The sequence below is a fragment of the Nothobranchius furzeri genome, chromosome 10, assembly GCF_043380555.1.
Source record: "Nothobranchius furzeri strain GRZ-AD chromosome 10, NfurGRZ-RIMD1, whole genome shotgun sequence".
Taxonomy (NCBI): Eukaryota; Metazoa; Chordata; class Actinopteri; order Cyprinodontiformes; family Nothobranchiidae; genus Nothobranchius; species Nothobranchius furzeri.
The window spans coordinates 55,531,034-55,546,824 of NC_091750.1; the positions used below are offsets into that span (position 1 = coordinate 55,531,034).

At 42.9% G+C, this 15,791-nt stretch overlaps 2 protein-coding genes across 2 annotated transcripts; both read right to left on the reverse strand.

Moving 5' to 3' along the window:
* Nucleotides 1-214: 214 nt before the first annotated feature.
* LOC139072105 (uncharacterized) lies at nt 215-4,283 on the reverse strand. Its single transcript, XM_070555344.1, has 2 exons — nt 4,143-4,283; nt 215-4,001 (listed from the first exon to the last, which is right to left on the reverse strand). Exon 2 carries the CDS (start codon nt 3,916-3,918, stop codon nt 2,011-2,013), a length of 1,908 nt encoding a protein of 635 aa, XP_070411445.1. The 5' UTR covers nt 3,919-4,001; nt 4,143-4,283; the 3' UTR covers nt 215-2,010.
* LOC129160628 (uncharacterized) lies at nt 4,008-11,510 on the reverse strand. Its single transcript, XM_070555343.1, has 2 exons — nt 10,932-11,510; nt 4,008-10,790 (listed from the first exon to the last, which is right to left on the reverse strand). Exon 2 carries the CDS (start codon nt 10,575-10,577, stop codon nt 4,545-4,547), a length of 6,033 nt encoding a protein of 2,010 aa, XP_070411444.1. The 5' UTR covers nt 10,578-10,790; nt 10,932-11,510; the 3' UTR covers nt 4,008-4,544.
* Between the last annotated feature and the right edge of the window lie 4,281 nt (nt 11,511-15,791).

A 15,791-nucleotide genomic window follows, 5' to 3' on the forward strand; every position in this document is an offset into this window, starting at 1 on the left:
CAGATGTACACGGGGTGTGTCAAGCTCATGGGACCAATCGTGAATTGGAGCAGAGTCTTAGAAGAGCACTGTAGAATCAGAGAAAACATGGATAGTTAATGCACAGGGAATCAGTTCTGGAGGACATACACCTCCCCTTACATCCAAGCAGATGCAGTCGAAATAAGACTTGCTCATGATTGTAAAATCTGAACCCGTATCTAAAAGTGTGTTGCAGGGATGCCCCTGTTCAATATGACAGATACTGTGGGCTTACCACCCAGTAGCAGGAGGGCCCCAACAGTAGTTTGTCAGGCTCGACACCAGGGGGCGCTGGGCCACTATCCGTGGAGGTTGCACTTATCATCAATGTGGATAGAGCAATATGGGACATGTTGTGTGTTTCCTGTAGTTCAGAGCCAATCAGTACATCCGGTTGCAGCATTTCCATCTTATCTGGAGGCAAATCAGCGGAGCACAGGGTTTGAGCCCCTCCCACCTGGGAGTCATCTCCAATGGCTTGGACTTTTGTGACTTCCTGTTGCAGATTGAAAAGTTGCATCTGCATGGTTTTCATTTCAGCAAGCTGCATATAGCTGGGTCTGCTTTTCATATTTCCACTGGCAAAATAGCATTTGCATTTGAAGTTGAAATTCATTTTTCATCTGTAGAACGAGAGAAGTCAAATGATTATTTGCTCTGAAGCCATTGTATAGAAGTAAGAGGTCCTTTAATTTGTTGAAAAATTAATGGAAGCTGAAAACGAAACTCCTACACATACTATAATATAATGTTTCGAATTATATTGGCGACTGTCAAGCCTTTGAGTCGCCGAGCAGCTGAATAGGGGAATAATGTTCACGCGCCCGCTGTTCCACTCCAAAGTCAAAGTTCCAGGTTAAAAAACTCCTTTATTTGTTATCAAAGCCTTAAAATCAGTTGAAAACAGTGATAAATAAAAGAAACATTCTAAGCTTGAGCGGTCAGCAAAAAAGTTGACTTCCCCCATCACCCACTAATTCTCCCATTCCATCACCTGCACAGGTGAGAGCAATCACTATTATTATTACCGACACCATGTGACCCAAGGCAACGCCTATCCACAACATTCCGGCCCCTAATTACTACATTCTCACAGTAATAATTACACATCCGACACCATAACTCACATGCGACATCACATCACAGACACCCAGTGAGACCACATATCATACTCAAAAGACCAGCAATGTTGTTGTCTCATTTCTTCTCTTCTCTTCTTCTGTCTGCACACTGTCAGTCAGTCATAGGCCAGAGATTACCAGCACTTAGCCTAAATATAGTCAGTCTGCGACGTACGTCTCATAATGAAATCAGTTCAAAGTTAGCCATGTCACATCGTGTCAAAAGTCACCGTCATGGGTCAGAGGTCTCCTGAAGAAGGCATATCTTTGTAACGGGTCTGCGCACATGGCTGGTTGGGGTCTTAATCCAGACCTGACGCACAAGCCCCTTTTCACCTGGTACAGCGCTGGTGACCCTCCCAATGATCCAGGAACCACGAGGTGCAGAATCATCCACTATGAGGACCACATCTCCAGGAATAAAGTTACGTTTAATCCTTCCCCATTTCTGGCGCTGCTGAAGTTGTGGCAAGTATTCCTTAGTCCATCTTTTCCAAAACAGGTCAGATATATATTGAACTTGCCTCCATCGTTTACGTACGTAGAGATCGTCCCTCCGGAACAGACCAGGTGGTAAAGATGGGTTGGACTTGAGAAGATGGAGATGATTTGGTGTTAAGGCTTCCAAATCATTTGGATCAGTGGATTCCAGCGTAATGGGTCTACTGTTGAGGACTGACTCCACTTCACAAAGAGCAGTTTGGAGCCCTTCCTCGTCCAAATGCTGTGTTTGGAGAGTGGAATTAAGGACCTTTCTGACAGAATGAATCAACCGCTCCCATGCTCCGCCGTGATGAGATCCAGTTGGGGGATTGAAGATCCATTTCACTCCCTTCAAGGACAGAGCATCAGAGATCTTTTGCTGATTCTACTCTTCCATAGCTCGTCTCAGCTCGCGCTCTGCGCCCACAAAGTTAGTACCATTGTCTGAGCTCAATTCTTGTACCTGACCTCGTCTTGGAATGAAACGTCGTAAGGCGTTAATGAAAAAGTCAGTGTCAAGAGATGAGGCAACCTCAATGTGTACTGCTCTAATTGCCAAACAAGTAAAAATAAGACCATATCGCTTCACAAGACTTCTCCCACGCTTCACTTCAAATGGACCAAAATAGTCCACTCCAACAAAGTTAAATGGGGGTTTCTCAGGGGTCACTCTGCTTTCGGGCAACTCAGCCATCCGCTGCTGTCCTGCAGCTCCATGAAACTTTCTGCATGTCACACACCTCGACATGATGCTTTGAATCAGAGTATCAGCACCAGGAATCCAATATTTTTGATGCAGCTTTGAGAGCATGTGGTTCCTTCCACCATGACCCACCTCCTTATGAACATGCTGTAGAATGAGATTGGAAATGTGAAGCTCTTTAGCGATTATGACAGGATGCTTGGAGTCTTCTGACATGACAGCCTTACTGAGACGTCCGCCAACCCGCAGCACACCATCCTCCAAAACAGGATTCAACTTGTATATGTGACTGCTTTGTTTCACAGATTCTCCCCTTTGGAGACAAGAAATTTCTTCAGCGTAACTCTTCCTCTGACAGAACTTAATTATTTGCATCTCAGCATCCTCAATCTCTCCCAATGAAAGAAAGCCATGCTGGAAATCAACCTTATGTTGAGCATCTTCAGACTGAATTGGATCAGATGCAGACTGAAAACGTATCTTCCTGCGATGCAATAACAATATCTTGAACCTCAAAATCCAACCCATCACCCTGATGAGACGAATCCAGGATGAGGCACGATGGATTAAAGGGGTCAGAGGATGATCATCATCGTGCACTTGTGAGACGTTGATGGCAGCAGACACCTTAACTTCAGGATCTTCACATGGAAGTTCTTGCAAATTTTCTGGGTTAACAGGCCAATTGTTCTCTGGCTGTGTAAGAAATGCAGGGCCACATATCCATTCAGTGTCACGCAAAAAGGTCTCAGCCTTCACACCTCTGGAGGCAAGGTCCGCAGGGTTATGCGTGGTGTTCACATACCTCCATTGGGAGGCACTAGAAGCCTTGAGGATTTCTGACACTCTGTTTGCCACAAAAACACGGAACCTGGAAGAATCATTATTTATATATTTCAACACTGCAGTGCTGTCCGTCCAAAAGAAAGAGTTTAGGAGAGGTAGTCTCAACTCCCTCTTCCACGTTCTATCCATGCAAACTGCTACCACTGCTGCCGTCAATTCCATGCGAGGGATGGTGACTGGTTTTAAACGTGCCACCCTGGATTTTCCCATTATGAAGGAACTGTGCGTCTGTGAGCAACTGTTGTGCAGCAACCAGTAGGTAACAGCTCCATAGCCCTTCTCACTCGCATCTGCAAAGTGGTGCAACTGAGCAGTGGTTGTCTCTCCAAAATCAGGAGGTTTTAAACATCGTCCGATGCTGATATTGTTCAACAGATGCAATTCTTCTACCCAGCTTTTCCACTCTTCAGCAACTGCTGATGGTATAGCATCGTCCCATCCTATCCCCCTCTGGCACAGATCTTGAAGGATCCTCTTGGCTGTGAAGATAACAGGAGCAAGGAACCCCAGAGGGTCATAGAAGGAGCTTACTGTGGATAGGATGCCTCTCCGAGTCAATGGTCTGTTTGGGATGGATATGCAGAACTTAAATGCATCTGACTGCAGGCACCACTTCACTCCCAATGCCCGCTCAACAGGTAAAAAGTCACAATCCAGGTCTAGGTCCTTAACTTCATTTTCTCTTTCCTCCTCAGGTATGACTGCCAGAACGCTGCGGCTATTGCTGATCCACTTTTGTAGCATTCAGTCAATATCGAGAAGGCCGGAACTGATGGTGAATGATGATTTATTGAGCCGTCCGTATCATCAACCAACCAACGTAAGAGCTAGGCATAAACAAAAAATGAATAAATCATAAAATAAACCATAATGCATAACTGATTACATTGGTAGTCGTTTTCACAATTAATACAATCATATAGACACGTTCCGTTTTCATAACAACATTCTGAATTATAATTACAAACCTTGTTCCCCTTATCAACTGAAGCTAGACAGAAGTATTCCTCAAACTTTCTTTGTCTTCTTCTCCGTGAACCGTTAATAGCCTATCCTTTGCTCCGTCTTTACTTCTAATTGATTTCCGTTTGCTTCTTCTGTGTTGCGCCCGTTGCGCCTCCCTACTTGGCTACGGTTGCTATGACGCTATCAAAATAAAAGCCCGTATACCTTTGCCGTTGTTAAACATAAAGAAATAGTTCACCTTTACATTCACCTTTACACTCCCACCAAATTATTTACTATTGAACATATAAACACAAATAATTTTTCCATAACAATAACAGTAGCTTAACAGATACTTTGTATAAAATTCAAAAACAAAAAATAAATAAATAAAACATTTTCCAACACTTTAAAGTATCGTAGATTCAAACATTACAGTCTTCTAACAACAAGACCAACTTATGAACAGGGCGTTCTACCACAGACATTTTGCTGACACGTTGGCCCTTGTTGTTTAGATTTTTGTCTGCAGAGGCTATTTTGACCTTTCTGACAAGTTCATCAGTGTCCTGCACAGTGTCCACGATTCGACCAAGTTTCCATTGAGAGCGTGGTAGCATGTCATCTTTGTCCATCACTATGTCTCCAATTTGCATGTTTCTTTTAGGTGTGTGCCATTTTTGTCTCACTATAAGGTTCTGAAGGTACTCTTTTCTCCATCTGCTCCAGAACTGCTCAAGAAGGTACTGAACTTGGCGCCACCGCTTTCGTGCATACATGTCCTCTTTTATGAATGTTCCTGGTGGAGGCAGAGCACTTGAAGTTTTCATTGTGATGAGATGGTTTGGAGTTAGTGGCTCCAGACTGTTTGGATCGTTAAGATTGTCCGTAGTTAAAGGGCGGCTGTTTACTATTGCAGCTGCTTCATAGAGAAAAGTCCTGAGTAAAGAGTCAGTAAGCCGACCTGGAGTGAGAGCCAATGTTGCGTTGAGAACATTTTTCACAGTCCGTATTTGTCGTTCCCATACTCCACCTGCGTGACTTGCGTGAGGTGTGTTTAGAACAAAATCACATTGTTTTTCTGCAAGGAAGGCTGATAGCTTGCCAGTGTCCATTTCACTTTGTGCTGCATTGAGTTCGTTTTTGGCACCTATGAAATTAGTACCCTGATCACATTTTATTTGTCTGACAGAGCCTCTTAGAGCGATGAAGCATCTGAGTCCATTTATAAAGGTGTCCGTAGATAAGTCCTCTAACATTTCAACATGCACTGCATGTGAATAGAAGCATGTGAAAAGGAGTCCATACCTTTTCTGTTTTTTACGTGCTTGTTTGGTCAGAAATGGTCCAAAAACATCCATACCACAGTAGGTGAAGGGTGGAGATTGTTCAGTCCTCTCTGTGGGTAAATCCCTCATTTTTTGTCCTTCCACAGGCCTTCTTTGTTTACGACAGAACACACACTGCCGAATGTAGGAGGAAACCCTTTGGCTCAATTTTGGGATCCAATAGCCACTGGATCGTATCTCATTCATGGTGAAGCCTTTTCCTTGATGATTAACTCTTTCATGAGACTGTGCGATTATCAGTTTTGCAATGTGATGTTCTCCGGGAATGAGTGTTGGCTGTTTGATTGAATTGGGCAGAGATGAAAGCTGAAGCCTTCCACCAACCTTGAGCACACCGTCTTTGTTTATGAAAACATCCAAGTTGCTTATTTTGCTGTTCTTTGGGAGTTGTTTGCCTTTTTTGAGTGTGTCTATTTCATTTTGATACACTTGTCCTTGCAAATCTTTGATGATCACAGTTTCAGCTATTTTTCTTTCAGCTACAGTGGTGAGTGTCTTTGATTTGTCTTTGAGCAGACATCGTCTGAGATGTGCTACAGCACTAACTGCACGGGACCAGGAGGAGAACTTTGTGAGGTGGTCACTGAGACTTGCATGTTTTACAGCTTGAGTGTTTAGGGTCTGCACCTTTCTCACCTCTGGGTCTCCTACTGGGAGCTCGATAGTCTTTCTTGTTGGAAGCTGTATTTCTCCTTTCCACAGAAACTGAGGGCCGGTGAGCCAGTTGGATGAAAGCAGTTCCTTTACAGAAGTGCCCCTGGAAGCCATGTCGGCGGGATTTTCATCAGTAGGTACATGAAACCATTGTTGCGGTGAGGTGTGGCTCCGTATTTTCTGCACTCTATTCGCAACAAACGTGTGGAAGCGCCTCGCCTCATTATTTATGTATCCTAAAGTGACCTTTGAATCTGTCCAAAAGAACTCTTCTACATCATCGTAGAGCAGCTCCTCCTTTAGCATTTTGCTCACTGTGACTGATACTGTGGCTGCGGTGAGTTCCAACCTGGGTATAGTGGTGACCTTTGTGGGTGAGACACGTGCTTTGCCCATGACAAAGGCACAATGAACTTCTTTGTTTTTGTTTGTGAGTCTAAGATAGGTACATTGGCCGTATCCTGCGGTGCTTGCATCTGAAAAGTGATGTAATTCTCCTTTGATCACTTCTCCAAATTCTGCAGGAGCATAACATCTGTTTATCTGGACGTTCTTTAAATTTTGCAGGTCTCCTTTCCAGCACTCCCACCGTGGCCTGAGGTGGTCTGGTATTGGGTCGTCCCAGTCTGTTCCTTGACGGCACATTTCTTGGAGAATTCCCTTGCCGTTGAGCACATAAGGAGCTAAAAATCCGAGGGGATCATATATTGCTGCAACTGCTGATAGGATGCCCCGCCTGGTTGGGGGTTGGTCCTTCAGCATGATGTTGAACGTAAAGCAGTCTTTCTCTACATTCCAATAAATGCCAAGGGCTCTTTCTGTTTGTGCCTCTTTGAATGTCAAGTCCTTTGTTTTTGTATCTGTTGCCAGCTCTGATGTTGGGATGCTGTTTAAAACATCAGTGTTGTTGGATACAAACTTATGCAGCCTTAATCCACCCTTTGCACATAGCTCACGTGCTTCCTTTACTAGTTGAATAGCATCCTCAGTTTTTTGTACGCTGGTGACTCCGTCATCTACATAGAAGTCCCTGGTTATGAACTGTGAGCCTACAGGATATGCAGATCTGTTTTCCTTAGCCAGATGTTTGAGTCCATAGTTCGCACACCCTGGGGATGAAGCAGCGCCAAAAAGGTGGACTGTCATCCTGTATGCTTGTGGCTGGCTGTTAACGTCACCATCTTTCCACCATAAGAAGCGCAAATAGTTGCGATCATCTTCCTTAACCTGAAACTGGTGGAACATTTTTTCAATGTCGCACATTAGAGCGACTTTATGCTGTCTGAAGCGCACCAAAACACCAGTTAAACTGTTGATCATGTCAGGGCCATTTAGTAAATGATCATTAAGGCAGGTACCATTGTGTTTAGCTGAACAGTCAAAAACTATGCGCAACCTGTCAGGTTTCTTTGGATGATAAACACCGTGGTGAGGTATATACCATGTCTCACCAGGTGGTCCAATATCGTCAGTTTCTTCTGCATCACCTCTTTTGATCATTTCATTCATGAATTTCATGTAATCCTCCTTGTATTTTTGATCCTTCATGAGTTTGCGTTTCAGTTGACTTAGTCTGCTTTCAGCAAGTTGTCTGTTAGTTGGCATTTGTGGTCTTTTCCTGAACGGCAATGGCATTTCATAATTTCCCTTTTTCGTTTGTACTATGCCTTCCTCAAGTTTTTGGAGGAATAATAGATCCTCTTGTGACACAGTCTTTTCATTTCTTTCAGCGTCTTTAAAGTCTCTTTCCAATGCACGTATTGCGTCTGCTGGGGTGGAAGGAGGAACCTCTTTAACGGTGCATCTGTGACAAAGCCTGGTTGTCATGTCTGTTTTCTCTTCGGGGTCTGAGTTGCCAACAATGCTCCATCCCAAATCAGTCCGAAGAGCATAAGGTTCATTATCTTTTCCTAAGATTACTTGTTTAGGTGCTAGAGCTCTAGGACAAGTATAACCTATGAGGAGACTTATCTCACAACTGAGAAGTGGAGGGATTTCATCTGCAATGGGCAGCAAGTGACTCCACTGTTTGGCTGTTTCACATGTGGGTATGTGTTCTCTGTTAGCAGGGATGCAGTCCTTTGAATATGCCGTAGGAAGCTTTATGACTGTGGCTGAGTTATAGCCTCTCACCAAGAGATCAGACACCCTTTCACTGCTTACAACTGCATTTTTTCCCATCATGGTAGTCAGTTTTAGCTTTACTGGGCAAACATCTGCCTGCAGCTCATGTGTTACATCCTGATCAATGAAGACAGTATCACTCTGCGTGTCTAATAGCGCATAAACCAGTTTTTCTTTGAGTGGGTTGTTAGCAGTTGACAGCCACACTGGAACTATCATTGATGTGCTGATTGTGTGTTCAGGTCTGGTAACATTGAGTGACATAGCCGTCGCTGCTGCAGGTGAGTTAACTTGAGTTCCATTATTTACACTCACATGTGTCTCCTTTTGCAGGCTGTTCCAATAATTGTCGTCATGAAGACAGGTAGGATGCCTCTTTGAGCAGGTGTCACAACTGAAGCGGTGTTTGCAGTCTTTGGCATTGTGACCTTGTTTTAGACAACCATAACAAAGTTTATTCTCCTTCACAAACTTTCTTCTGTTTTCTAGAGACAGTTTTAAGAAGTCTGGACACTTGTGGAGTGGATGTGCAATCTGACACAGAACACATGAAAAATCCTTTGATGTTATTATTATTGACTGTGTGTTACTTTGTTCCGTTGAATTTGTCTTAAAAACACTTGCTTTGTTCCCTTTTCGTTCTTTTGTGTTTCCTTTGTCGCTGTTAGTTTCAGAGTAACGAAGGGCATGAATGGAGGTGAATGGGTTACATGCAACTTCAGCTTCAACAGAGAGAAAGGATGCAAAGTCACTAAAACTTGGAAACTCACCACCTTCCATTAAAGTCTTTGTTACCTGTCTGTTCCATCTTGCATTTATCCAGTCTGGTAGTTTGTGCAGTAATTTTTGATTTTCCTCGCAGTCGTTAAGTATTTGCAAACCCTTTACATGAGGCATAGCGAGCATGCATGCATTTAGGAAGTCCGCAAAAGTTCTTAATCCATCAGCATCTCTGGACTGCACCTTTGGCCAGTTTGATAGCTTCTCTCTGAATGATTTCTGTATAATAAAGGGCTGGCCGTATCTTTGGTTTAACTTGTCCCAAGCGTCCTTATATGCGGCTTCATCACTCCTAAAGAAAGTCCCTTCAATGCATTTGCGAGCTGACCCTGTTACATATCTCTTCAAATAGTACAGTTTATCTGCTGCTGAGATGCCCTTTTGATCAATCAGTGATGTAAATGTGGATTTCCATTCAATAAAATGCATTGGGTCGCCACTAAAAACTGTTGGTTCTGGCGTAGGAAGTTTGTTTAATCTTATGCTGTCCTGAACTGCCTGTGCTAGCTGGGTAACACTGGAGGGAGCTTCCTGCACTGCTGGTGCCAACTCAGTAACAGTAGGGAGAGCTGTCTGCACAGAACCAAAGGAGACTGCTGGTAACGGCTGTTTAGGTGTGATGTTTGGGCTCACCTTTTCATCTATAATTGACTGTACATCACCCACTTGTAGTAAATGCCTGTCATATGCTTCAAATCTGGCTCGAGCTGCTTTCACGTCCCTTTGTGCTCTCAGGCGTTCTAACTCTGCATTTTGAACTGCCACCTGTTTTTTATGCTCTTCCTCTAGAGCCCTTATTTTTTCTTGTTGTCTTTGTTCCTCCAGCGCGACCTCATACTCAACCTCCTTTGCTGCTAGTTCTGCTGCTGCTTCAGCTCGTTTTGCTGTAAGATGGGAAGCTGAGGATCGCTGGCTGCGATTTGATGCTGCAGTTGATCCATATATGGAAATGGCGTAGTCATGCTCTAAAAGTTCACGTAAACGAGCTTTTTCACGATCTGCATCAAAATCTCCATCAACACCACTTATTCTTTCCAGAATTATCCCTATGATCTCCCTAGTTACTGCTTCACATGCATCGATCTTTCTCCTTACGTCAGATGATGGTGCCATTTGGGTTCTATTTTCTGAATATAACTTTAATATATCATCTCTCCTTTCTTCTATTATGTCAGCAAGTTCTGACATCTCCTTCACTGTTATATCTTCCTTTAATTTTTCTCTTGTTTCACGTGCCTGTGCTTTCCATTGCTCATAAAGGACAAGCATTCTTTTTTCCCTTTTGATCATTTCTTCCCGTAGATATATTATCATTTTTTCTGTTTGTACTTTAACTCTTTCAGAGCGTCTTGGCAGATCTGACGTGTTTTGAATTTTATCTTGAAGTTCACTTATCATTTGTTCTTTGCATTTGATTGAATCTTTAATGTCCTGTCTCGCATTACTTTCATCCTGAAGTGAGTCCTTTAGGTCTTGAATTTCCCTTTGCAGAGTTGTCATCTGTTCAGTTAGGGCCGTTTGACTTACTGTTGCAGCCTGTAAGTCTTCCATTTTACTTTGCCTTGATCCGTTTCAATTCCTGACCAACTTCTGCCCTCTGCTGGACGTTGCGGGTACTGCCGTTGAACCGTGAAACCACACCGTTCGGCAAGAGGGGGCGGTCAAGCTCTTACTGTAGCATTCAGTCAATATCGAGAAGGCCGGAACTGATGGTGAATGATGATTTATTGAGCCGTCCGTATCATCAACCAACCAACGTAAGAGCTAGGCATAAACAAAAAATGAATAAATCATAAAATAAACCATAATGCATAACTGATTACATTGGTAGTCGTTTTCACAATTAATACAATCATATAGACACGTTCCGTTTTCATAACAACATTCTGAATTATAATTACAAACCTTGTTCCCCTTATCAACTGAAGCTAGACAGAAGTATTCCTCAAACTTTCTTTGTCTTCTTCTCCGTGAACCGTTAATAGCCTATCCTTTGCTCCGTCTTTACTTCTAATTGATTTCCGTTTGCTTCTTCTGTGTTGCGCCCGTTGCGCCTCCCTACTTGGCTACGGTTGCTATGACGCTATCAAAATAAAAGCCCGTATACCTTTGCCGTTGTTAAACATAAAGAAATAGTTCACCTTTACATTCACCTTTACAACTTTGTTAAGTGGAAACCACCCTTGGCGCAAATGTCTCTAAGGCCTGAGTAAAGATTGATGGCTTCTTCTTCAGAGCACATTGAAGCAAGGCAGTCATCCACATAAAAACTATACAGAATGGTGTCAGTCACCTACTGGCTGAAGTATGCTTTGTTGTCCTCTGCACATTTCCACAGGGCGTAGTTATCACAGCTTGGAGAAGACGTTGCCCCAAACAAATGAACACCCATTCTGTACTCTTGCATGCTCTGATTGAAGTCACCACCAGGCCACCAAAGAAACCTCAAAAGGTCAGCATCTTCTTCTGGCACATGCACCTGGTGAAACATAGCCTCGATGTCAGACATCAAAACAATTGGCTATTTTCTGAACCTCGTCAGTACGCCAACCAAGCCGTTTGTTAAGTCAGGATCACTCAAGAGCTGCACATTAAGGGAGACACCCTGGAATGATGCTGCACAGTCAAAGATGACCCGCATCATCCCCTTGGTAGGATGGTAAACTCCATGGTGAGGGATATACCAAAGCTTCCCATCGCTGCGCTCCAATTCTGCGACTGGCATTCTCTTTGCATATCCTCTAGATATGAGATCTGTCATGAAGGCAGTGTAGTCTTTGTGAAAGTCTTTATCTCTGATGAGCCTTTTTTTCAAACCTAAGGCTCGTTGCTCAGCAATTACACGGTTGTCAGGCATTCTTATGTCTCGGTCTTTCAGTGGCAGGGCAATGCTGTAGTGCCCATCCCTCAAGGTCACCGTCTTGCTGGCCAATTCCATGAACTTCATGCCTTCCTTTGACAGCCCCATCTGTTCATCATTGCTGTTCTCAGGAAAGTCCATCTTAAACTGCTGTTTCCATAGCTTGTCCAGTGTGACAGCAGAAACTCTGTTGGCAGTAACTGTTGCCAGACATCCTGGCCTTCCACAGCATTCTTGATTAAGTAGCCCATTCACTGTCCAGCCCAGCACAGTCCTAATGGCAAAAGGTCCTTCACCTACACTCCGGATGACCTCCAAAGGTTCTAGAGCTCTGGGCATATTCATGCCATTCAAAAGCTCCACATTGGCCTTAATTTCTGGCAAATGAACATGCTTCAAATGTGGCCAGTCATCCAGGTCCTGTTGATCTGGGATGTTACCAAGATCTACAGGCATTTTATGCTGAGTGAAGAGGTTAGGCATATCACAGTACATGTCACTGTCCAATCCAGCAACTTCAAGTTCAGGTACAATAAACTGTCCACCACTTTCTCCTGTCCCATGGTGCGCAGGAGAATCTTTGTCTTCCTCCCGGCAATATTCAGCTTACCCATAAGACCCACTGTGCAAAAGGATGCTGAACTCCCTTGGTCCAGAAAGGCATACGTTTCCACTATTCTTTGACCTCTCTTGGATTTTACTTTAACTGGCACAATGGCAAGCTTACAGTCTTGTTCACCGGCCCCAGTAAGGCCACTAGTCTGGATCGTAACTGGAATGTTATCTGCCTCATTACCAGGTTTAACTTCACTTTTCTCTTTATGGTTGATATGGAGTATACTTGCATGTCTAAGACCACAGATTTTACATGAAAGGCGTTTTCTGCATTCTTTGCTTATGTGCCCAGTACACAAACAGCCGAAACAGATGCTGTTCTTTTTAAGAAAAGAAATCTTCTCATTATGAGGTTTCTTATCAAGCAGAGCACATGACTCCAGTGTGTGTCCGCCTTTGCAGAAAAAACAAACCTTCAGTGCTGCGCCGATCTTTAGTCCATGTCTGACTCTGTCTCTCGACATCAGAGACTGTTGTAGCGAAAGTACTTCCTTTAGCTCTTAGGTGTGGAGAATGTTTTTGCTGCCCTTGGCTGAAAGATGTGTCGCTGGAACGTCACATAAATTTCCAAAGACAGGATCTATTGCAATTTTAACTTGACGCTCAAGGAAGGAAACAATGTCAGTGAATGCGGCTCTGCGATGTTGCCTCTCCTGAATGTCACATGCTACTGTTCGCCATTTGTCTTTTAACTTATATGGCAGTCTTCTAATCACAGCAAGCATACTGGCGGGTGTATTTAATTCAGAGAGATCGCTAATCTCTTCCATTGCATTGCAGCATCCACGTAAGAACAAACAATATGCCTGAAGAGCTTTTCCATCTTCTGATCTAAAAAGTGGCCATAAGTGAACTTTATTCAAATAAGCAGATGCAATCACATATCCATTCCCAAAGTGCTCGTACAGCAGAGTCTTTGCCTTTACATATCCAGCACTCGCAGACATATTTTGACAGCTTTTAACAAGTTCATTGGGCTGCCCTTTGGTGTACTGTGCAAGATAATGCAGGCAGTCGCCAGCATCGCCAGTCTTTGCTTCTATGACCTGTTCAAACGAGCGCATAAAGGCCTGAAAATGTAAAGGGTCACCATCAAAGGTTTGAATCTCCCTTTTGGGCAGTGAAGAAAGACTCTGCTGATGGACCAACATACAAGTCAATTCATTTTGTTTTTTCATAATGGACAAGAGATTTTCACTGGCTACTGGATGAGCAGCTTGTGGCTTAGGAAAAGGTGGAATTGATCGAAAAGCATCAGAAGGCCCCATAAGAGCGGGTGCAGGCTTTTCCCTTTTCATAGTCTGTTGCACTGTTTTTATTTGAAGCTCTGCATTTCCAGTGATTGTGTTTCCTTTTGTAAGCATCTGTGGAAAAAAAGTCTCTGCATCCGCATCAAGAATTCCATGGCTGTTTCCCTTTGTTTTAAAATATGATTCCATTCCATTAGATTTCCGTGAAGCGACGCTCCGCATAGTGGATCCAGTTCTCAGCACGTTAACCTTTGCAACAGTTGCAGCTATATCTGCTTCAAGCTGAAGTTGTTCTTTCTTTCTCCTCAATTGTTCCTCTTGCTCTTCCAAAGAGTATTTTTCTTTCAGCATATGTTGACGTGTGAGCAAGGCAGCCATTTCAGCTTCCACCCTGAGACGTGCAGATGAAGTAGATGATACTCTTGAGCTCGACCTACTGCCTTGATTCGACACGCTGTCAGATGGCAACACATCATCATTAACATCATTCTAGGGATTAAGAGATGACTGAAGTTCTTTTCCAGGGTGCTCTAACATCTCCATTTCTCCTCCCAGGGAAGTTTCCTGTGATTGTGCTTTGTCAAATGATGGCCTCCGTGAATGTTTATCAGTTTCGGAAAGCCATATCTTAACATCCTCCATAAACCCTTTATTGTATTTGGTGATGCTTGAGAACCATGTATTTTGTTTATTTTTCTCATCAAATGAGATTAGAGAAAAAAAAAATGATTCATGCAAAGCACTGGCATCCTCAAATAGGTGTTAACTCATCAAACTGTTTTTTGACTTGTGAATGATTTGTATCATCTTTCATTAGCTCTATAAGAGATGTAATAACACTTTTCATTTTATTTACATGCCTTTTCCGATCTGTTTGGATGGTTTCAACTTTGTTTGCAAGGGCTTTCTCAGTAAGAGAAATTAATATTTTATCCTTTTCAATTTTTCCAACAACAGATGCAGCCTGTGATCCATTCATTTTAAGCATTCAACATCAGCATCATTCCAAATCCAAAACAAAGGCAACAGGATATCCTTCAAACTCAGTTGATGCCTGCAGAGCCACAGCACACACATACACCATGTCCAAGAGCAATTGAGCGGTGGGCGTGTCACAAAAACATCCTCGAATGATCAGAATCCACACTGCGTTCCAACAAGCAATAAGCAGCACAAAACACAGTTTACATACCATCATCATCTCCTCCTTATCTGTCAGACGAGCCGCTTTAATGGGTGAAGTGGCGCGGTGTGTGGGCTCGCGTCGGCGCTTATTCAACGCAGATTGCAGGCAGTTCCATTGCCTTCGCACACCGTCTATTTTTGCTGACAAATATTGGCGACTGTCAAGCCTTTGAGTCGCCGAGCAGCTGAATAGGGGAATAATGTTGACGCACCCGCTGTTCCACTCCAAAGTCAAAGTTCCAGGTTAAAAAACTCCTTTATTTGTTATCAAACCCTTAAAATCCGTTGAAATCAGTGATAAATAAAAGAAACATTCTAAGCTTGAGCGGTCAGCAAAAAAGTTGACTTCCCCCATCACCCACTCATTCTCCCATTCAATCACCTGCACAGGTGAGAGCAATCACTATTATTATTACCGACACCATGTGACCCAAGGCAACGCCTATCCACAACAAATTACCTGAAATAGCATTAAAATACACATACTATAGTATAATGTTTACAATGACCAGATTTAGTATTAAAATACACATACTATAGTATAATGTTCAGAATGACCTCACATAGCATTAAAATACACACACTATAGTATATTGTTTACAATTACCTGAAATAGCATTAAAATACACACACTATAGTATAATGTTTAGAATGACCTGAAATAGTATTGAAATACACATACTATAGTATGTTTAGAATAACCTGATAAAGTATTAAAATACACACACTGTAGTATATTGTTTAGAATTACCTGAAATAGCATTAAAATACACATAATATAGTATAAAGTTTAGAAAGACCACATATAGTATTAAAATACACATACTATAGTATAATGTTTAGAATGACCTGAAA

Coding starts and splice junctions, on each gene's coding strand:
- LOC139072105 (XM_070555344.1), bottom strand. CDS start 3,918: ATGCTACAAAAGTGGATCAGCAATAGCCGCAGCGTTCTGGCAGTCATA.
- LOC129160628 (XM_070555343.1), bottom strand. CDS start 10,577: ATGGAAGACTTACAGGCTGCAACAGTAAGTCAAACGGCCCTAACTGAA.